This window comes from Geotrypetes seraphini, chromosome 1 (genome assembly GCF_902459505.1).
Source record: "Geotrypetes seraphini chromosome 1, aGeoSer1.1, whole genome shotgun sequence".
NCBI lineage: Eukaryota > Metazoa > Chordata > Amphibia > Gymnophiona > Dermophiidae > Geotrypetes > Geotrypetes seraphini.
This window is the reverse complement of record NC_047084.1, coordinates 442,717,899-442,742,307: the sequence shown is the minus strand read 5'-3', so window position 1 is coordinate 442,742,307 and position 24,409 is coordinate 442,717,899. Positions and strand designations below refer to the sequence as shown.

At 42.5% G+C, this 24,409-nt stretch overlaps 1 protein-coding gene across 2 annotated transcripts in view; it reads left to right on the top strand.

Moving 5' to 3' along the window:
• The window catches only part of LOC117348335 (selenide, water dikinase 2-like), a 47,920-nt gene that overhangs the window by 10,627 nt on the left and 12,884 nt on the right, over positions 1 to 24,409 (top strand). For both annotated transcript variants that reach the window (XM_033920335.1, XM_033920343.1), the window contains exons 5-7: positions 2,915 to 3,069; positions 14,332 to 14,422; positions 15,039 to 15,138. In XM_033920335.1, coding sequence (XP_033776226.1) covers positions 2,915 to 3,069; positions 14,332 to 14,422; positions 15,039 to 15,138 — 346 coding nt within the window. The remainder of the gene's footprint in view (positions 1 to 2,914; positions 3,070 to 14,331; positions 14,423 to 15,038; positions 15,139 to 24,409) is intronic.

Genomic DNA, 24,409 nt, shown 5'->3' with positions numbered 1-24,409 from the left:
TGGGGGGGGGGGGCTGTAGCATTCAGCTTAGCTGAAGCAGGTGACCAAATGCCCAGCAGGGTGGCCAGCATTGCTTTCCGGGCTCAGCATGACTAGTTCTTCCATCAGCCTGGCTTTGGTTGTTGCAGCTTTCCACGTCAATCAAGAAGTCAGATTACCTGCATTCTAGTCCACAGATTCTAAGAAAAAGGACCAGATTCTGAAAAAATTGGATGTAAGAAGAGTGCTTCTAAGATATCTTGAGGTCACCGACAAGTTCAATATATTTGACCATCTTTGTGCTCACTAGTTAGGCTAGATGTGGCACACTCGCTTCCAAGGCCACGATTCCTAGATGGATCTGTAGGGCCATTTCATCTGCATATATTGCCTTTGGAAAACGATCACCAGTCTGTGTAAAACTGCATTCAATTAGAAGCATGACTTCATCGTAGATGGATGCTCAGGCATTCTCTTCCAAGGAGAATTTGTAGAGTGGCGACCTGATCTACTTTACATACATTTTCCAAGTGTTACAGAGTGGATGTAGCGGCAAGGGACCTTTGGGTCCTACAGTGTTATGAGCCAGCATAATGGTCCTGCCTTAGATTTCTGGGACTGCTTTTGTATGTCTTATCTGTTCAGAATGACACACCTATTGCACCCTCACCTGGAGTACTGCATCCAGCACTGGTTGCCGTACATGAAGAAGGACACGATACTACTCGAAAGGGTTCAGAGAAGAGCAACTAAGATGGTTAAGGGGCTGGAGGAGTTGCCGTACAGTGAAAGATTAGAGAGACTGGGCCTTTTCTCCCTCGAACAGAGGAGATTGAGAGGGGACATGATCGAAACATTCAAGGTACTGAAGGGAATAGACTTGGTAGATAAGGACACCCTCTCCAAGGTAGGGAGACCGAGAGGGCACTCTCTAGAACATAAGAACATAAGCAGTGCCTCTGCCGGGTCAGACCATAGGTCCATCCTGCCCAGCAGTCCGCTCCCGCGGCGGCCCAAACAGGTCACGACCTGTCTGAATCACCAGAAGGGGCTCCTTTGCCACCTTGGTTTCTCATTGAAGTCCTATCTTCCCATCGAAGTCCTAACCCTCCGGTCTTGCACATGCACGACCTGGTTGGGTTTCTATACTTATTACCTGGTTAGCTTTCTATACTTGTGTTACATCCCAGCTCCTCCCTCAGTATCCCACGATCCCTTTATCCCTCAGGAATCCGTCCAATCCCTGTTTGAATCCCTGTACTGTACTCTGCCTGATCACTTCCTCCGGTAGCGCATTCCAAGTGTCCACGACCCTTTAGGTGAAAAAAAACTTCCTTGCATTTGTTTTGAACCTATCTCCCTTCAGTTTCTCCGAATGCCCCCTCGTACTTGTTGTCCCCTTCAGTCTGAAGAATCTGTCCCTATCCACCCTCTCTATGCTCCTCATGATCTTGAAGGTCTCTATCATATCTCCCCTGAGCCTCCTTTTTTCCAGAGAGAAGAGCCCCAGCCTATCCAACCTCTCGGCGTATGGGCAGTGTTCCAGCCCTTTTACCAGTTTCGTTGCTCTCCTTTGGACTCTCTCAAGTACCGCCATGTCCTTCTTGAGGTGCGGCGACCAATACTGAACGCAGTATTCCAGATGTGGACGCACCATCGCTCGATACAATGGCATGATGACTTCCCGCGTCATGGTAGTAGTATTTAAAATCACATCCTTTTATTTTTTTTAAGTTATGTTACTCAACTCCTTAATTGGCTTTAGCTGGTCGTCCACTTTTGTAAAATCAGCTCTCGCAATTATAAATACCAGTACTTACACTTGCAAAAGTGCTCTTTTATTGAACTTGTTCCTTTATAAAATGACTGTCCCTGCCGCACATACTGCAGTCTAGACATGTATTCTCCAGTGTCTTTATATGTATTTTGAAAAAGACTCTCCAATATTCAGCTGACGCTAAATTAAGCCCTAGTATTCAGTGCTACCACCCATGAGGGTACTGACATTGAATATCTCATGATCTTTATTTGTTCCTGCCCATGCCATCTCCTGAGTCAAAATGAGCCAGGAGACATCATGGACAGGAGTAAGCAGGGATCACTCCTGTTCCAAATTACCTGCTGAACCACCAGGGCCCATAACGGGGGTCCACTGGGGATAGGGGAGGCAATGAGGGGTCAGGAAGGAGGGTCAGATAAAATTGAAAGGGGATAGATGCCGTACGAACGTACGGAAATTCTTCAACTAGAGAGTGGTAGAAAACTGGAATGCTCTTCCAGAGTCTGTCATAGGGGAAAACACCCTCCAGGGATTCAAGACAAAGTTAGACAAGTTCCTGCTGAACCGGAACGTACTCAGGTAGGGCTAGTCTCAGGGCGCTGGTCTTTGACCAGTGGGCCGCCGTGTGAGCAGATTGCTGGGCTCGATGGACCACTGGTCTGACCCAGCATCGGCAATTCTTATGTTCTTATCTTATCTAGTAGATAGGTGTATCATTCTGGAGCTTACTGTTTCAGTCCGAAAGTTAGTCCAAAACTTATTTTGGATGTCAGACCTTAAGGGTTTGAATAATTATCTATTGCTATAATACATTAGGGTAAGTTCCTGTTTGGCATGTTTGTTTTGCTATTTTGATTGTTCAGTGGCAATATTTAACATGTTTGTGTTTTCAGAACCGAACAGAATTGTAGTTCAGGGATTTTCCCCATACTTCTTCACATGTGTTTCTGTATGGGGCTATTGCCTGCTTTGGTACAAACTGAAGGGGACTGCAGAGCCTCTAGAGGAGGAAGGAGTCAAAAGCTGGATTGGAGGGATTCCTGCACGGCTTGCAAGCACTGGGATATTACCCGTTGTCCAGAATGATATATCTATTTACTAGAAAGATATTGGTAAGAACCTAATCTCTTTATTCCCCTCCTTTGCCATTTTCAGGAGCGAGAGAAGATCATGCCTTTAATGATTAGAGGATTTCGTGATGCAGCAGAGGAAGGTGGGACCTCGGTCACTGGTGGTCAGACTGTCATTAACCCCTGGATCATAATTGGAGGAGTTGCTACTGTAGTCTGTCAGCCAAATGAATTCATCATGTATGTTACAAGTTAAATGTTTTGTTTTGGGGTTTTTTTGCATGAATTTAAAAAAATGAAATTTGGTATATGTTCCCCCTTCTCCTTTCATTCCCTGATCTTAGCAGGCCTATTATACTGATTTCTGGCCCTCCCCTTTTAATTGTCCTCCAGGAGACTGTTTGTTTGTTTGACGTGTGTTGAGAGAGAGAGAACATAAAACATATTGCTGTGAAAGTGTAATGGAAAACATTGGTGCAACTTTGTGAATGAAAAAGCACATCAAAAGAGATTTTCTAGTTTGACATTCAGTGGACTTATTGAGCATTGTATAAACTACTTGTTGATCCTACAAACATGGTTTACCATCCATGTGGTTATATGTAAAAGGGATGTAAAAACATCCTAGATCTCCTGGCATGCTATCTCCTTTACTAGCTGACTATTTCTAGCCTCGTTTTCTTTAGAGGAACTGGCCTGAGAAGATCACTTTTGAAGCAGTTATCCAACTTTATTCAGTGTTGGAACATAAGATGTGTGGTGCTGGTCAGGCCAAAGGTCAGTTGAGTCCAGCATCATGATTTGATAGTGGTCAGTTCTGATCACTCCGAAGCACCTGATAGATCAGAGTAAATAGATCATTTCCAATGCAATAGGCGAGACATTCTAGATAGATGGGTAATGTCCCCATGACCATGTGCCATCTGCAGAAGGAATCCACTCTGGATTTTTTTCTCTGCCTCTGCTATACTTCACTGTATTCTTTAGCACCACCTACTGTTTTTCCCTTTTGCACGTGTGCTGTTCTGCTCTCCACAATTTATTTTATTCAGTGTATTTTTCAGGGTTTCTGGTACTTGGAATGATTATTCAGCTTTACCTGCATTAAGATTTCACATACTTCAGTCTACAGCTGACAGGCCATCCCTGGTGGTACCTGTCAGCCAGTCTGAATTTACTTACATAGGAGCTCAGGGCCATCCCCATCTTTCTCCTTCTTAGCGAGGATTCAAGCGCAGGCTATTTGGCATCCGTTGGAGACTCAGTGGTGTCTCACTGGTTGCCAGCTGTGTCTTCTCACCTCTACCCGTTCCTGAGCGTGTCCATTCGGTCCACAGGGCAGTCGGGCATAAGGTCTGATGGCAGCCTGAAGATCAGTGTTGCAGAGGCATTCCCAGCATGAGGCAGTGATTTTTCTGATTCCAGCTAGTGAAGCATGCTACAGCACATTTCCAGCACAGGTCACAGTGAGTAAGTGCTGGGGTTTTCCCCAGAGGGTCTTGTTGGCTTTGACTGATATCTTGAAAGCCAGGTGCCTTTTCGGTCGACGAACAGCACGGAAACTAGTGCCGGATTCCTTGGTTTTGCCCTGGCTGGTGCATGAGTTCCTGTATGATGATCCCTCCGTGGCCTTTGGTTGGGTCTTCCAGACAGCATGCATCCTGGCCTAGTGATCAGTGGCTCCGGATTGGCCTTGCCACTGTGGTATGCGGTTCTCGTACATCTTTAGCAGAACGAGAGGCAACAACTCCCTTTTCGTCAATATCATCTCAATCAGGGACCAATGTCCATGGAGATCCCTTGGCATTGTGGTCTTAAGGCATGGCTCTTGAGCGCTCAGCCTTGATGATGAGCAGTTATTTGGAGGTAGTTTTCTCAACTCTTGTTCTCGAAGTTCTCTCTACTATGGCTTTTTCTGCCAAAGCCTGGTAGATTTTTTCACGGTGGAGTTCTAGGAATCAGATGGAGCCTGAGAAGGCTTCCAGTTAGGTAGTCCTGGCTTTCCTTCTGGGGGATTTAGACAGAAGTCTAGCAGTGGCCTTCCTGAAAGTTCAGATTGCAGGTTTCTCATGTTTTTGAGCACACTGATGCACTAGTTCGCTTACTGCTCTTTCAGATGTGACCAGGTGTATGAGGGGGCGCTTTCATCTGTGTCCTCCCTTGCGTCTTCCTTTCCCTTCATGGAATCTTAACATTGTTTTACAGGGCCTTGGTGAGGCCCCTTTGAAAGATGTTTTTTCTGTTGTCTCAGCACATTGGATTTTGGAGTTTCTGCTCTTTCGTGCAGGGAACCCTTTCTCTGTGTTTCAGACACAGATGTTTGTCTCCATACTGTATCTTCCTTTCCAAGTCAATCAGGAGGTTAATTTGACGGCATTTCATCCAACAGGTCAGAGCGCACAGATCAGATCTTACACAATTTGAATGTTGGAGGGTCTTGCTCCTTTGTTTGGAAAGTACAGTTGAGTTCAGGCTGTCTGATACCTTTTTGTTCTCACTGCTGTGTCTCACCGTGGTAGGACAGCATCCAAATCCTCGATCATTTGATGGATTAGAATGGCCATTTCCATGACTTCCATCACCTGTGGCTAGCAGCCGACAATCTCATTTACAGCATTCGATGAGAAGTGTGGCTGCATCTTGAGGGGCATCTCGTACGATTCATCCTGATGAAATTTGCAGGGCGGTTTCTTGGTCCTCTCTTCATACTTTTGCCCGGTTTTACTGAGTTGTAGTGGCAACACATTCTGATACTATTTTTTGGGATCTCCAGCAGATTGAAATCACCCAGCAACAGCACCTCCCCTTTCTTTCCCAGATTTTTGATATCTGCAACCAGATCTTTATCATTTTGCTGCGATTGAGTTGGAGGTCTGTAGATAAGAAGTTCCATCTTCTCTTTTCAAAATGATCTATATTGCTTCTTCCTTCCCCCCTGACTTGGATGTTGGTCTTTACGTAGAGAGGTACCGTATTTTCACTCATATACCGCGCACCCGAGTATAGCGCGCAGGAAACTGTAATTTATGTAAAGAAATTTTTATATACCGCGCACACCCGTATACCGCGCATGCCGCCCTGACTCTCCCATCGCCGCCCGACTCTCCTCTGGCCGCCCCGACTCTCCTTTCGCCAGCCCCAACTCTCCTTTCGCCCGCCCCGACTCTCCTCTCCCCCTTGAAGTCCTGTCCCCCCTTGAAGTCCTGTCCCCACCCTGAAAGCCTGATGCCCCCCCCCCGATGTCCGATTCACCCCCACCGCAGGACCGCTCGCACCTCCACAGCCTCCCCACCCCCTCCCCATCATGGAGAAGCTGCCTGCCGTTGTCCTGCTGCTTCCTCTGCCGGCGGTCCCGCCCCTTCTCTGAGCCCTGCGTCTGCGCTGCTTCCTCTTCCGGCGGTCCTGCCCTTTCTCTGATGTCGGAGAAAGGGTGGGACCGCCGGAAGAGGAAGCAGCGCAGACGCAGGGCTCAGAGAAGGGGCGGGACTGCCGGCAGAGGAAGCAGCAGGACAACGGTAGGCAGCTTCTCCATGATGGGGGGGTGGGGAGGCTGTGGGGGTGCGAGCGGTCCTTCAGGGTGGGGGTGCGAGTGCGAGCGGTCCTGCGGGTTGAATCGGACGTCGGGGGGGGAGACTATGTAAAAAAAAATGTGTACAACGCGCTCACGAATATAACGCGCATGGTTATATTCGGTTTGTAAAATCGTGTATAACGCGTGCGTTATATGCGTGAAAATACGGTACTCCTCCGCCTTTTCGACCATCTCTGTTCTTCCTAAAAAGATTATATCCCAGTATGTTTGTCCCATCCATCACTAAACCATGTCTATGTGATAGCAACAATATCCATGTCTGCCTCTTATCAGGGCTTGCAGATACTGATTTTTGTTGCTTAGACTGCAAGCGTTTGTGATCATTGCTTTCCAATTACCATTCTGTGGCATTTTCATTTTTTGTAAAGTTTTTAGGTTCATCTTATTTCCTGTTGCATTTCTAAAAAGTGAATTGCTAATAATGTTGATTTCATTGCTATTTTTACTACCGTCATATCTTCTCTTTTGCTGGGGGTGACCACCAGAAGTGACTTGCATAAATACGCCACCTTCTAGTTTAAATGCCTAGAAACGTGTTGCTTGGATTTCTCAGCTAGGATTCTTTTTCCTGTCATAGTAAGATGCAGTCCATCATTACAATATAGTTTTGTTTTTCCAAGTATTACCCCAGCCTCCTATGTACCGAAAGCCTTCTTAATGACACCAGGCTTTGAACCACCTGTTGAAGTTATCTGTATTTTGTATTCTTTCATCTCACTTTCCATAAGTAGGCAGTACTTTTGAAAAAGCTACAGTCTTTACAAAAGGTTTTAACCCCTTCCCCAGCTACCAAAAAGCTTTCTGCGCTGCAAGTGGAGTATTGTTGGCTGGGTCATTTGTTCTTAGGTGGATAACATCAGGGTTCAATTCTTTGTTTCTTCCCTAATTATAGTCAATATATGCCTGGTGTTCCTGATAGCTAAGTATCTTGGAAGGCATTTCACTATTTTGGCTCCTCGTCCTCTGTTCCAAGGTGAATTCCTCTGATGATGAAATTCCCCTAGCAGCAATAATTTTCTGGTTTGAGATTTTTTTTATTTCTGCTTTGGGAGTGCTTTTCTTCACAAGTTGCTTTCACTAGTTTAGTTCCACCTCAATTCTTTTTTTCTTTAGCATCGCACTGGTCTGATGGAGCAAAGGAATTCTGTAGGGGCAGCAATTGCGAGGGTGGGTGTTTGTGTCACATACTGCAGTCTACCCGAGCCTGCTGTGACCCATTTATTCCTGGGTTGTTTTATTCTTTGAGGCAGTGGTGGTAAATTGGTATGATTCTGTGGGTTGATCATAGCTGCTTTAATTGCATCCAACTCCTGCTTAAGTTTACAGAACTCCTCTTTAACACTAGCAAGCTGAAGATGGATGGGGCAAGCGTTAAGCCTCCAGATTGTATGCCTTGGAACTAAAGCACTACAGTGATTACACTGAATACATCATCTTGATTGGTTGGAATGTGGATTGACTATTGGGCTGTCTATATATGAGTATATAGTTTGTCACCAAGTTCCCTATCAACACTTCCATAGGAGGGGCTAGCAATTGAGACACTATGATACAAATTCTGATATCTACCTTTTTTTTCTTTTTAAATTCCAAATATCCCTAATAAATCTAGGTACCAGTTCCCGTGCTTTTATCTGTAGTTGCACATTAAACCTTAAAGCTACTTTCTCTGCTCCTTGTATAGGAGTGTGAGGATTCCTTCCGAGGCACTTGCAAAGAATCTGCTCCTTGCTGTACGTGCACTGATGCCAGACCAGACACTCGCAGAGACTCTGCTCCCTGCAAAGAGTGTGGAAGGTCAGCCTGAAGCAGTGGAAGCGGCTCGACCTCACGGGAGACTGCTGAATGCCCAGGCTGGATAAGAAGAAGAAACTTCGGTCCCATATTAGTAAGGAACTGAATGAACTGCTCCAACATGGTCTGGAAAGAAGCCGGCAAGGATGGATCCACGTCTGAAACCGGACCACCTGCCTTGGCTGGAGGTTCCTTCAAGGTAGTGCGAGTGTGCTTCGACTTGGAAGTCTTAGGCACTTTAATCACTACTGCTGGAACTGACTGCTGAGCTGACCTGAGGAAACAGCAGATGTCGTCGAAGAAAGAACCGCTGCAAACGACAGGTCTGATGAGGCTCGAGGTAGAAGCAGGAGGAACCTCATTAGGAGTCGAGGCCGAGGTCACCTTTGAAGTCGAGGGATCAGTAGAAAATTCCATCTCGAAGAGCTCGTCCACCAAAATACAACGACGACTGAAAGCTCAAGGCTGAAGCGTTGACAGCGCAGGCACAATCTAGGATGATGTCTAGGCCCAAGGCACTTGAGGCAGAGACGGTGTGGGTCCATAAGAGAGATCGCGTGCTGACACTTGTCACACTTCTTGAAGCCCGTGACAGGCCGGGACATAGAAGTGAAAATAGCCGCCGCAAGATCGAAGCCCTCAGGCTGCGGCCGTGCGGCCTGTCCCAGAAAACGGACGGAAGAGGAAAAAAATTTATTATTTTTTTTAAACTGAAAATAAAATAAAGAAAATAAGAACAGCGATTCGTGAGGAAAAAAATAACAAACTGCGGTTCAGAGAAGGCACAAGTAACGAAGTTAATGCAGAGAAAACTGAGAACTGAGGAGAGACACCCTACGCTGGGCGGGAAGGCACTCATGCATGCACGGTGCGGGCAACTCGAAACTTCGAGTTTCTTCAAGCAAGTCTGCTTGTGAGGCGTCCGCATCCGGGCTCCGTCGATGACGTCACCCATATGTGAGAATACCTGCCTGCTTGTCCTGGGATAAATAACATTTTCTCCCAATAAGAGCACAAGATTTAATTTTGTAATAAAAAGGCATAATTTTTTTTGAAAAGTGCTAATATTTTTATTTTAGTATAAAGTACACACATTGTGATTTCAGATATTGTGCTCCACATTTCATTGCCACATGTGTACTTTATACTAAAATAAAAATATCAGCACTTAAAAAAAAAAAATTATGCTTTTTATTAAAAAATTTAATCTTGTGCTCTTATTGGGATCCCCTTTACAAGCAGGACAAGTTAGCCACACATTGATGATTCTCAAGCAGTGGGCTGTGAAGGGACTTTATGTAAACAAGCGTGTTCATCCTTTACAGCACAGGTATCAAAGTCTGTCCTCGAGGGCCGCAATCCAGTCGGGTTTTCAGGATTTTCCCCAATGAATATGCATTGAAAGCAGTGCATACAAATAGATCTCATGCATATTCATTGGGGAAATCCTGAAAACCCGACTGGATTACAGTCCTCGAGGAGGGACTTTGACAACCCTGCTTTAAAGCATCGGCAAGCACTCGGATGAAGTATATGGAGGTGGCCAAGCACAAGATTAGATGAAAATAATAAGCAAAAGGAAGTAAGCCAGAGCATTTGGCACATCAAATCAAGTATAAGATTGTGCTTTGAGCAGACTGTTAGACGGATGACACTTCTATGCAGTTTGCAGGAACATTTGGACACGGGAGCAAGTCTGTCTGCTTGTAGGCAGAGACTGAATACGTTCCAGGAGCCAATAACAAGAGCAGGGAAGCTATGGCAACAATCAGGGAATCTGAAATTGATAAGTGCCTTTGATTTATTCTTAAATAGTCTCAACTAATTGGAAATAGGTTTTGCTACTCAATATAGTTTCAATATATTTTCTCTAGACTGGAGCAGTGACTTATTTAGTTATTATGATTTAAACTGTGCTGTTATTTATCTATAGTGTGGTGTAACTACTCTGTCTTCTAACCTAGGTCCCCTGCATCTCCTAGAAAAAACATCCCTCCACAATCTTTCCCTCCTTTATCCCCTCTAACTAATCAGAGCTAGGCAGAAAAACTCTTCAAAATGACTCTCGCCTTTCATACTACTGGCAAGGTTTCTTTAACATTTTCCCCCTATAGGAGGTCGTCTCTGTCCCTCTTTATCTTCTTAGCTCCTTTCCTATAACCCTTCATTGTAGCTCCTTTTCAACCTAACCCTGTAAACCGTGCCGAGCTCTACGCTTGTGGAGATGGCGCGGTATACAAACCTAAGGTTTAGTTTAGTTTAGTCTCCATCATTTCTATCACCGATGGACGATAATTACATCCGACCTCTGGGTACTTTCCATCATCAGGGAAGGATACTCTCTTCATTTCTCTCAGATTCCACCAGAGCTTCCTCCAAGAGAGTATCCTTCCAATCTATCCCAGACTGCCCTTCTTCAGGAAGCTCAAGCTCTGCTTCGTCTCCATGCCATTGAACCAGTTCCCTTGGAACAGCAGAACAGGGGGTTTTACTCCCGTTATTTCCTTGTTCCGAAGAAGGCGGGCGATCTACGACCCATTCTAGATCTCAGGGCTCTCAACAAATTTCTAATCAAAAAAAAGTTTCGCATGTTATCCCTGGCATCCCTTTATCCCCTTCTCGAGCAGAACGACTGGTTATGCTCTCTGGATATCAAGGAGGTCTACACTCATATCCCCATTCATCTGGCCTCCCGTCAGTACCTCAGATTTCGGGTGGAGAATCTGCATTTTCAATACAGAATACTACCCTTCGGCCTGGCCTCGTCTCCCAGAGTATTCACCAAGTGCCTGGTAGTGGTAGCAGCAGCTCTAAGAAATCATAGTCTTCAGGTATTTCCCTACCTAGACGACTGGCTCATCAAAGATTCCACATATCAAGGGGTTATTGTAGTGACCCAACAGACTACCTGGTTTCTACAAAGTCTGGGATTCGAAATCAAATTTCCCAAATCTCAACTTCAGCCCTCACAGAATCTACAGTTCATTGGAGCTGTTCTGGACACTGTCCAATTCAGAGCATTCCTTCCACAACAATGTCTGGAAGCTCTTCAGCTCTGTCATACAGTGTCTTCCCGCTCTTCCATCTCGGCGAGACACATGATGGTACTTTTGGGTCACATGGCCTCCACAGTACACGTGATTCCTTTTGCCAGACTTCACCTCAGAATTCCTCAGTGGACCCTGGCATCTCAATGGACGCAGGTTTGCAACCCTCCTTCTCAACACATCTAAGTCACTCCTTCATTGAAGAAGTCTCTCCGTTGGTGGATGCTCTCTTCCAATCTTTCCAGAGGCTTGCTTTTTCAAAGGCCCTCCCATCAGAAGGTCCTCACGACAGACTCTTCAACCTACGCTTGGGGCGCTCATCTCGATGGTCTCCGTACTCAAGGCCTATGGACCAGTATGGATCGTCAGTGTCATATCAATCTGTTGGAACTCAGAGCGATCCTCAAAGCTCTCAATGATTTTCAACATCTGCTTCACGACCAAGTAGTCCTCTTTCGGACGGACAACCAAGTCGCCATGTATTATGTCAACAAACAAGGAGGGACGGGGTCTGCCTCCCTATGTCAAGAAGCTATGAAGGTTTGGGACTGGGCAATGCGCCACAACACTTTCCTCAAGGCTGTCTACATTCAAGGGGCGAAGAATTGCTTGGCGGACAACTTAAGTCGTTTCTTGCAGCCTCATGAGTGAACACTTTATTCCGCCCCTCTTCATCACATTTTTTCACTGTGGGGAACACCTCAAATAGACCTCTTTGCAGCTCCCCACAGCTACAAACTGCCTCAGTTCTGCTCCAGGATATACACTCCTCATCGCCTCGAGGCAGATGCTTTTCTTCTGGAATGGTCGAATCTTTTCCTCTATGCATTCCCTCCATTCCCTCTCATTCTCAAGACTCTGGTCAAGTTGACGAACGATCATGCCACCATGATTCTAATTGATCCTCGGTGGCTGAGAAAACCTTGGTACTCCTTTCTACTTCAACTCAACAGCAGGGAGCCATACCTTCTACCAGTTTTTCCTTCTCTGCTTACACAGAGTCAAGGATCTCTACTTCATCCCAACCTGCAGTCCCTACACCTGACAGCTTGGTACCTCTCAACATAACCCCTGTTCAGTTTTTTCAATTTGTAAGAAATGTTTTTGAAGCCTCTAGGAAGCCTACCACTAGACAATACTATCACCAGAAGTGGACTAGATTTTCTACGTGGTGTTTTTCTCATCATAAAGAGCCTCTGCATTCCTCCTTATCTTCTGTTTTGGACTACCTTTTGCACTTATCCAATTCTGGCCTCAAGTCTACATCTATCCGAGTCCATCTCAGTGCAATTGCAGCTTTCCATCAGCCTATTGAAGGGAAACCCCTCTGCTCATCCGGTGGTTTCCAGATTCATGAAAGGACTTTTCAATGTCAAACCTCCTCTCAAACCGCCTCCTGTGGTTTGAGACCTCAATGTTGTCCTTTCTCAACTCATGAAGCCTCCATTTGAACCAATTGATAAGGCTCATCTGAAGTATCTCACTTGGAAAGTGGTGTTTCTCATAGCCCTCACTTCTGCTCGACAAGTTAGTGAGCTGCAAGCTTTAGTTGCTGACCCACCGTTCACAGTGTTCCATCATAACAAAGTGGTTCTTCGTACTCATCCTAAATTCCTCCCTAAAGTGGTCTCGGAATTTCATCTCAACCAGTCCATTGTTCTTCCAGTGTTTTTTCCACAAAGCCTCATTCTCATCCTGGAGAAATTGCTCTTCATACTCTGGACTGTAAACGTGCTTTGGCCTTCTACTTGGAACGCACCAAACCACACAGAACTGCTCCTCAACTTTTTGTCTCCTTCGATCCCAATAAGTTGGGACATCCTATTTCTAAGCGTACCATCTCCAACTGGATGGCGGCTTGTATCTCATTCTGCTATGCCCAGGCTGGATTACCCCTTCACAGTAAAGTCACAGCCCATAAAGTCAGAGCTATGGCAGCTTCAGTAGCTTTCCTCAGATCTACACCTATTGAGGAAATTTGTAGAACTGCTACTTGGTCCTCTGTTCATATCTTCACTTCTCACTATTGTCTGGATACTTTCTCCAGACGGGATGGACAGTTTGGCCAAACAGTATTACAAAATTTATTCTCCTAAATTGCCAACACCCCCACCATCCCATTCTGGTTAGCTTGGAGGTCACCCATATGTGAGAATACTTGCCTGCTTGTCCTGGGATAAAGCACGGTTACTTACCGTAACAGTGTTATCCAGGGACAGCAGGCAGCTATTCTCACAACCCACCCATCTCCCCTGGTTGGCTTCTCAGCTAGCTATCTGAACTGAGGAGACGTGCCCTACGCTGGGCGGGAAGGCACTCGCACATGCGCGGTGCGGGCGACTCGAAACTTCGAGTTTCTTCAAGCAAGTATGCTTGTGAGGCGTCTGCATTCGGGCTCCGTCGATGACGTCACCCATATGTGAGAATAGCTGCCTGCTGTCCCTGGATAACACCTGTTACGGTAAGTAACTGCTTTATCTGTACTGGGGGTTCTCCGTGGACAGTAAAATAAGTTGGCCACATAAGCCTATTTGCCTTCCCCTCTAGGATGAACCTGCTTATAGCTGAAGAGAGCACAAGTTTGAAAATAGGCAAGTATGGTGATTGTGGTTAGTAAGCACATGCTTAGGAAGGTCTTTCCATGCTTTTCTGAACTCTAGAAGAGCTTTTACACCTGTAGTGCCACTGGATGATATCACTGGTCTGTGAGTGATTTATCCTGCTCTCTGTGGAGAATCTCCATTACAGGTAAGTAATATCACTTTGCTGGTCCAGGTTTGTGGAATTCTCTGACCCTTTCTGATTGGAGAGAGATTTGTTAAAATTTTAGAAAGTTAAAAACTTTTGCTATTGTTCCTGGATGTGATATAGGTTTTAATTGTTGGGTGGATCTTCTCCGTTTGCGGAGCTGATGAAAATGGTTTGCAAGGGTTATGGGAAATTATTTTAATTGGGGCAGGGTGGGTTTGTTTTTATCTTTGGTTTTCATTGTCAAGTGTGTTGTAGTTTGCTTAGGATTTTTTGATTATTAGTGGATTCCAAATATTGTGAAATTTTTTATTTTTCTAGGCCCGATAGTGCTGTTCCAGGAGATGTTCTAGTTCTAACAAAGCCTTTGGGCACTCAAGTTGCTGTCAACGCACATCAGTGGCTGGATAATGTAAGCTTTTGTTATTTGTAATATATGTAATTCAAAGATTGACAATGGATTTAACTCTGTAAGGATGTGGCAAGCTAGGTGCTAGTCTGCTCTGAAGATGAGAGAAATTTGAGACGTGCTTAAGCCCGATTAGAATGTGATTGGGAAAGGCAGGTCTATGGTCTACATTATTATTTATTTAATTTTTTTTTTTTTTTTTTTTTTTTGCAATAAGGAGAGGAGTTCAAACCTTTCTAAGATACTGAGTTGTAGTGGCAATGCGTTCTGATGCCATTTTTGGGGGGATCTCCAACAGACTAGAAAGATTAGATCAGGGATGGGCAACTCTGGTCCTTGAAGGCCGGTCGGGTTTTCAGGATTTCTTCAATGAATTTGCATTGAAAGCAGTTCATGCAAATAGATCTCATGCATATTCATTGAGGAAATCCTGAAAACCTGACTGGATTCCGGCCCTCGAGGTCCAGAGTTGTCCACCCATGTAATAGATGCATGTTTTCTTTCTGTGATGGGAAGATATTTGAACATTCCTTATAGTGAAATGCTAGATGGATTATGTGGCAAAACAGGAGCTGTTTTTTGAGGGGCATCTCTTTATTTCACTGTTTGTCTTCTATAGCCAGAGAAATGGAATAAGATCAAGCTGGTGGTGTCACGAGAAGATGTAGAGCTGGCTTACCAGGAAGCAATGTTTAGTATGGCCACACTGAACAGGACAGGTAAGGCTGAGCTGTGACTGATTTTTAGAAAAAATACATGTGCCAGTTGAGCACTGCTTTATATTTGAGTACATAAATAGTTAAGTATCGACATACTGAAACAGACCTTTAAACAAGTTAGAGAAAACAAATGATGGTGATTCCTGCAATAGCATGGGTACTGATAAGCCTCTCAATCACTCCAGAGAGAAATGGACAACTTGCACTTAACACAGTGAAGTATGAGGGAAGAAGAAAGATTTACATAGTTTTAGTAGCACAAATGCAAACACTTTTTTTCATAATTAGTTTGGAGAGCCCCACAATCAGGAGTACATCTCTTGGTCCCTGAAGCAATAATCACTTTTCATCTTGGCACTCTGAGTCTGACAAAGCTTAGCACTCCTGGGTGTGGAGTTCTAATTTATAGTTCCGTAGCATATAAACTAGACCAGTCCCAGAACCTGTGGGTCATGTCCATTGAACAACTGATGCACAGTTCTGTGTAATTCAACCCTTAAGAGTACTGTGCAGTCTTAAAATGCTCAGTAATTGGGATTACCAACAAGGCACTGTTGTACTCTTCTGGTACCGTTATTAAGATAGACCTGGGGATGCTGCATTGATTTAGGATTAAGAAAAGATTCACTTGATGTAGTCCAATTGATAAAATGGATCCCAGAGTTCTGTTAGTGCAGAATTCAGAGAATGTCAATATAGGGTGTTACATTGAATGTACTTTACTGAGGAACAAACCTATAAATTGGGACTTGTGGAATCGAGTTGTGCAGGGACAAAAATCCCACCTGTCCTTGCCAGAATCTCTTCCGTCTCCCCCATAAAAATAACCTATCCCCATAAAAAGCAGCAGTTCTGACAATTTTTATTTTAGTTTAATTGAGTTTTACAGAAAATTTAAAACAGTCTGACATGTCAGATCAGGCATAAAACCAATACCCCTTCTCCCTCCCTCTCACCAGTCAGGTGGGGTTGGCATATCAACAAAATGCTATCCCAAATAAGTAGATTTAAGGCAGAATATCAACAGAAAGATGATGCCCAGTGCAGCAATTCTCTCCCCCTCTGCTCCCTTCCTCTCTTTGTCACCCTCCCCTCCCGGTCGTCAACAAAGCGGGATCTGGCAGAGAGGAAGGCCTGAAGCCAACAAGACCAGTGAAGTGTGAGCGCTGCTGATGCTGGCCCTCGAGGAGTTGGTGGAGCACCGTACCTGTTATGCCAACTGCCTCCCCCTGCTCCTGTTAATACACCACTGGTACTGAAGGGCAGAATAAGCAGAATCTTCTTTTTCTTTTTTTAAGTAACATTTTTTAATGTTTGTACCTTCCGAAAATTGGATCCTAGTTAGGACTTTTTCTGTAAGATCTGGTTCCAAGTCAAGCAATTTTATTGGGACTTTATGCCTAAGTGCTATAAATGTAACTGTTGGTTGATAAATACATCTCACTTGCTTTTTTTTAAGTTTGTTGGGGCATATAGCACTTTTCAAGATGGTCCTCTTCCCTAAATGGGTTTATATGCTGTAAAACCTCCCCATGGTCCTCACTGTCAAAGATATAAACAGATTTCATAAAGTTTTACATAAATTTCTGTGGAACAAACAAACAACCAAGGGCAACATTGTGGCAACTGTCCAGGTTGTTGGGCTGCAGAGGGCTGGCTGTCCCTGATATGTGGAGGTACAATGTGGCCTCTCTAATGCGGCAATTGGTTGCCTGGATTAAAAGAATGCAGTTCTATGCTTTCACACAGTTGGCATCTCAATTAGTAGAGCCAGCTCACCTGCTGTTCTATGTGCATATTAGGAAACCATCCTATTTTGAAGTCTGAGACAAGCTAGGAACTGGCTTTGTAAGCCACTTAAAATATTTGCCAGGTCATCTATGTTGCTTCCATTGTTGGAAAATATGGACATCGATCGAGATGCAGCCAAAACATTTAAAACATTTACTTTTTTATAAAAGGACCCCTGAAAAAAAACTGGCAACATCCCTATTTGATAACAAACCCTAGGCAGACCCATCATCTTCACAGTTTGTACTCTCCCCCACCAAGAAAGATGTAAAGGATTCCAATGCTCACACATTTCTTTGACTTTCTGCAATAAAGATTTCTCATGTACTCATTGTGTCTTCAAGAGTCTTTTGTATCATTATGCCTAAATATTTGAACCCTTCTTCCTTCCAAAGGAATGGGAATCTACTATAATAAAACGCTAAGCACGCATGCACACTCTTACCTGCGTGATCCATAGGTCCGTGCGGCAGGAGTGCGCATGTGCACTTAGCTGTGCCAGTGACCGGCAGAGAAATTGCAAAGCGCTGGCCTCCCTGCTCTCCACCTACTCAAGCTATCGAAGTGGAAGTCCTCCATCAAGAAAATACAGTCCTAATGGCCAAACTTTATTTTTAAGTGCGCCAGAGCCTCCTCTCACGAGCTGCGGTAATGCGGCGTGGGATGGATGTGGCCAGAGAGTGCTGTGTGTGGTGACTGCGTGCTGCAGAGGGTGTTCCGGGAGGCTTCCTGGTGGCTGGGAGCTTCCGACGTGCAGCGGCACCGCACAGTGTGAGCAACAAGAGGGGGAAAAGATCAGCACTCTTCAGCCTTGGAATGGGTTTAACGCCGACAAATATTTGTCCGGTTGGTAGGAAACAGGCCTACAAGTGTGGACATGATGGAGGGAGGGGGTTTCAGTGGACTTTAGCTGGCCACGTGGAGAGTAGGCTACGGCGGCGTGGCTGTGGCGGCATGACTGAAAGGTTCCTAAGGGGGAAAAAAAGGGGGAGTTGGTAGTGGCAAACGTGTTGATTGTGAGCTGCTGGATTATGGATGCTGTTACTGCTGAACAGAGGGGAGCAGGGAAGGGGTGTTGCTGGATAGGGGAATTCATGGAGGATGGAAGGGGCAGGAGAGAGACAGATGAGGGGACCTAAAATGAAAAGATGGTAAAAGGGGTGGCACAGGATCAGAGAGAGGTGGTAGAGGGTATGAAAGGGAGCGATGGAAATGGTATGAGGGCCAAAAGGGTATAGAGGACTACGGAAATGGTGAAAGGTGAGGTGGTGGGCCTGGGATCAGTGGGAGGCATGATCCGGCCATGGTACAGTTAGGGCATGGGTAGTGTCGGGGTATAGGTGGGGCTATTCTAGCACCCGTTACTGTAACAAATGGAACGTGCTTAAACACTAGTGTATCAAATAATCCTTTTGTAAAATGTACGTTTAGTTGGAAGAACTTCGGATTTATTCCAATTTATTTTATAACCAGAAAATTTACCGAATCTTTCAATCAATTCCAGTAAATGCGGAATGGTGGATTCTTCAAATGAAGCAAAATATCATCTGCATAGGCAGAGACCTTAATATTCCCGACCTGCATAAGGAATATCCTGTATCTCCTCTGCTTGTTGAATAGTCAATAGCAAGGGTTCCAGTACAATGTCAAACAACAAAGGAGATAAAGGACACCCTTGTCTAACTTCCCTCTCCAGAAAAAATTGTTCTGAAAAAATATTATTAATATATAATCTGGCAGAAGGGGAACTATACAAAGTTTGAATCATTTGTATAAATCCGGAACCAATACCAAACCATCCCATTGCTTGATACAATAAAAGTCCATTCCAGACGATCAAAGGCTTTCTCTGCATCCAAAGCTACAGAGAAGGCCAGATTTTCCATGGCTTTTGCTAAATTTAACATGTGGAAAGCCAGTCTGGTATTGTTTGAAGAATGTTTTTGAGCAACAAACCCTGTTTGATGCATACCAATCATATAAGGGAGAGCCTTAGCTAATCTTAGAGCCAATAGCTTAGCCAGAGGTTTTCCACCCACATTAATTAAAGAAATAGGCCTGTAATTTGAAACCAACATGGGATCTCTATTTGGCTTTGGTCAAAGATTAGCCATAGTACCTGAAATACAACCTCTATTCAGTTGTGATTGATATAATTTTAAAAGATTAGGTAAAAGTAAATTTTGAAATGATTTGAAAAACTCCACCGTGAATCCATCACCACCCGAAGCGGATCCAACTCTGAGGGACTTCAATGCTGTCTGAAGCTCTTGTAATGATATAGATGCATCAAGATTTCTCTTTATATGTTCGGGAATTTTTGGTCCCTGAATTAACTTTAAAAATTCTAATCCTTCCACTTCTTTATTAGAAATGAGCTCAGAAGAATATAAAGCTTTATAAAATTTCAAAAATTCTTTCAAAATATCTCCAATTTGAGAATGAGTATTACCCTTCTCAACTTTAATAGCCAAAATTTTTACTTTTCTCTTTCTAGCTTTAAGATAATTAGCCAATAATCTTCCCGCTTTATTCGAGTTTCCATAATACAAAGCTTGTTGAGAAAACAAATTTTTCCTAGCATATTGTGAGGAAATCTCATTGTATTTATATTTAGCTTTCAAGAGGGCTTGTAAAGTAGCATATTCCCAATTGGAAACCAATTGTGATTCTAAGGATCGAATATTTTGTTCCAGATTACAAAATTCTAATTTAAGCAATTTCCGCATGTGTGCCGCATAAGAAATTATTTGCCCTCTTATCATAGCTTTAAAAGCATCCCAAGTGGTTTCCAATGAGATTTCCTCTGAGGTATTAAATTGAAAATATTCATCCATTTTTTGTTTTATTTCTTCAAGAAAGTTTGAATCTGCAAGCAGTGTATTATTGAATCTCCAGACAGGTGTAGAGGTGTCTACTTCATTGAACTGACCTTCGATCCAAATTCCTACATGATCTGTCAGAAGAATCGGATCTATGCTAGTTTTTATAACTTGAGGTGTTAAATTATCTGAAACAAAAAAATAATTCTAGAGAATGATTTGTGAACTTGGGAGCAAAATGAAAATTCCCGAGCATTATAATGAAACAATCTCTAGATGTCTTTCAAACCACACGATCTTACCAAATTATCTAAACCTAGAGAGTTGAATTGTTTTAGGCTGCTTATCTAACAATGAATCCATAACAGCATTGAAGTCACCAGCTACAGTTAGATTAGATGAAGCCAGAGATAGAATCGACTGCTGAAGTTTCTTTAAAAAATCAGCCTGATTATTATTAGGGGCGTACACATTTATAAGCTTCAGGGCATCTTTTCCTGAGGCCATATCAATATGAATCCATCTTCCCATAGGGCCTGCTTTAACATTACCAAATAAAGCAGAGCATTTCCTATTAACCAGGATAGCTACACCAGCCTTCTTACCCTCCACAGGCGTAAAAAAAACCAGTGTTTCACCCAGCCACCTTCCAACTTCCTGGCCTCAGTTGAAGAAAGATGTGTCTCCTGCAAGAAATAAACATCAGCCTGCTGTTTGTTTGTTTTTTAAATTCATCATTTTTTTCCTCTTTATGGGATGATTAAGTCCATTTACATTTAACAAATAAAATTTCATAGCCATTTAAATTGATTAAATTCTAGAAATCCATAAACTGATAATATCTGAATAATTACCACATACATCCCTATCCCCAACCCACCCCGCCCACTTAATTAAGTATTTCATGGTGTACTCAGACTCGTTTGATCAGACCCCAGCCACCCTCCCCCCTCCCCTGCATTCTATCAATTATTAATGAAAGTGTCTAATAACCACCATCAGAAACTCCATTTATATTAAAAATTGAATCAATTACAAAATAACAAACCTCCCTAGAATGAGAACAATATTGATTAGTTACATATTTAATCACCCTATAAATAATAAATGGATTAATATTAAGCATAAAAATTAATTACTTAGAAATTTCAGAAATATTCTTAACCCCCAAAAGATATATTTCCCTTATAATTTGAAGTAAAACAACTGTTAATGATTACAAATATCTAATAACCCCCCTAAAGCTCTTGCTCATACATTCATAAATTAAATTAAAAAATTTTAATAGCTTAAAACTCCATAAGAATAAGCATCTTGAAATGAATAATGAATTAAAAAATGAAATATTTAACTAGATTTTCACAAGTACAAGGAAATAACATATCAGAGAACTGCCCAAGAAACGGATAGTAAATTCTACTACATTCAATCCCTATATGATATCAGCACTTTGCAGGCTGTCCCTGAAAACATCTTCCAAACTACAGATTTCTTCCTCTCCCTGAAGAGTCACGTCATTTCCAATTCACAGATACAACTGTCAAACAATCCAACTAAAGGTGACATCAACCGGGCATCCATATCGACTTTAATATAGAAGTAAACAATTTCAAGTATTTTCATACAAAACACAAACACAGCCCCGTAGCTAATCCAATTTAGTTGCTTCCTGACAGTTAAAGTCATGGGAATCCAGTAGAGGGCAGCAATGTTTTCTTTTTGGAAAACGAAAATCAACTTAGCTCCCCTTGAAAAAATATTACTTGACACTCCTTTATGGTAGAAAGCTGGGCGATGTCCTCATACGCTGCAGCACCAAAACTTCTCTTTACCTTGTCTTCATACGGTCAGTTCAAAATATTTGTATTTGTATTTCTTCCTTTAAAACAATTCATCATACAGTATAAAGCAGGGGTGCCCACACTTTTTGGGCTTGCGAGCTACTTTTTAAATGACCAAGTCAAAATGATCTACCAACAATAAAATAAAAAAAAAAAACACAAAGCACACTGTACGCATAGAAAATGTTAATTATCATTCCTATTCCAGGGTTTTTCAAAGAGGTCAAAGCAGATGACTCTATGCACTATCACCTCAGTAACAACCATACAAAAATAGACAAATATACCCCCCTCCCTTTTTACTAAACCACAATAGCAGTTTTTAGCGCAGGGAGCTGCGCTGAATGCCCAGCGCTGCTCTCGACACTCATAGGCTCCCTGCGCTAAAAACCTCTATTGCGGTTTAGTAAAAGGGGACCTTAGTGTAAAATATAGTTTCAAGTTTCAAGTTTATTCAGTTTTTGATGAATCGCCTATTACAGATTCTAGGCGATGTACATATTACAATTTAAATAGAAGAAACTTACAAAATAATTCAAATTATAAATTACAAAATTAAAAAAACACACACATGAGGTTAAGGAATGGGGGTAAAAGTTACAATATTTGGGTATAGTTAAAAAAAGGAAAGAACAATGGGAAGGGTATTATAAAACCAGAGCACCATGTAAGAGAAAAATTTAAAAATAATTAAGAAAAATCGTAGGCATCTTTAAATAAATAAGTCTTTAAAAGTGTTTTAAATTTAACAATATCTAGTTCAGATCGAATATACTGTGGTAAAGTATTCCACCATTGAGGGCCCATAACTGTAAAAATATCCAGTCTTCTGGTCCCAATAATCTTTAATGAGGGTACGGAAAGTAAATTTTGTTCTGATGATCGCAGTGAGCGTTTTGGCTTATAAGGAATTAATAGTTTGGATATGAATTGAGGTTCATTAGATGCTAATGTTTTAAAAATAAGAAACATTATTTTATACATGATCCTATGACCTATAGGTAACCAGTGCGCGTCCTTCAAGAGAGGGGAAACATGGTCAAACTTTTTTGCATTATAAATTAATTTTACGGCTGTATTCTGGATGATTTGTAGTCTCCTTTTCTCCTTATTGGTAATATTTAAAAATAAAGCGTTACAATAGTCGATTTTTGATATTATAAAAGAATGGATTAATATTTTCAAAGATGATGTGGTAAGGAATTTAGAGATTGACCTAATTTGGCGAAGTTTATAGAAACAGTTTTTAACTACGAGGGAAATATGATCATGGTATGATAGATTCGCGTCAATCACTATACCAAGGATTTTAACAGAGGGGACCAAATTAATTTGAATGTTATTAAGATGAAAAGGTTTAATGAGTGTTATTTCTTTCTTCCAAGTAAACAGAATAGATTTTGTTTTATTTATATTTAATGCAAGTTTATTTGTATCTAACCAGTTTTGAATTTGTTCCAATTTTTGATTTATAGCTGAAATTTCTGAATAGTTTTCGGGATCCAAGGGATGTATAAGTTGTATATCGTCTGCATAGGAAAATGGTATAAAACCTAAGGCCTGACTAATTTCTAATAACGGAGATAGGAAGATGTTGAATAATAAAGGGGACAAGATAGAACCCTGTGGTATACCAGATGATGTAGTAAATGAATTCGAATTTACATTATTGAATCTGACTGTGGAAGTTCGATTTGTAAGATAAGATTTGAACCATTGTAGTACTTGTTCATTTATTCCTTTTTCCTCAAGTCTAAATAAAAGTAAATCGTGATCTATGGTATCAAAGGCAGCCGAAATGTCAAGGGAGAAAAGAATAACAGATCTGTGGTGATCTAAATAATATTGAATATTGGAAGTCAGTCCTATTAACGAGTATTCAGTGTTATGAAATTTTCTAAACCCAGTTTGATTCGGATGTAGTGCGTTTGTTTTCTCTATGAAGTCGGATAGTTGATTAAATATCAGCTTTTCTGTTAATTTTGCTATGAATGGTATATTAGTGATTGGGCGAAAATTTGATACTTCATTTATACTAATTTTGTGATCTTTGACGATAGGAGTAATGGATGCCTTTTTCCAGTGGGATGGGACAGTAGATGTAAGCAGACTATTCTGAATAAGAGATAGTATAAATGGACCAAAATGAGAAAAATATTTTTTTAGGTAGAATGGAGGTATCAAATCGAATTGAGAACTTTTTAAATTCATTTGCGGAAATAAGGATAGACAGCAGATATAAATTCAGACACATTTTGATCACTAAATTTAAAATAAAATCATTTTTCCTACCTTGTCTGGTGATTTCATGAGTCTCTGGTTGCACTTTCTTCTTCTGACTGTGCATACAATCTTTCTTCCCTTCTTTTAGCCTGTATGCTTCCCCTCCTCCAGACCTCATTCCTTCCCCCAACTTTTCCTTCCTCTTCCCTTTCTTTCTCTCTGCCTCCCTTTCTTTTTTTTTTCTGTTTCTCTGCTTTCCTTCTGTCTCCTTGCCTGCCATTTTTCTTTCTTTCTCCCTGCCCTCCCCCAAGCCATTGCCACTGCCTTTGCCATCGGGGACCAGGACCCAAACGCCACCAATAACAGGCCCCAAGCTCTCCCTGCTTCGGCCAACCAGCATTCCTCTCCCCGACATCAATTCTGCCGTCGGGAAGAGGAAGGCTGATCAGCCCAAGATCGTGATCAACCTATTGGGGGAAATGCTGCCGAGTCCTGCCTTCGCGGAAACAGAAAGTAGGCAGGACCAGGCAGGAAGAAGAACAAATGCTTCACTAACCTGTCTCCCGCATTAGCCCGTAGCGAACGCTTGCTTCA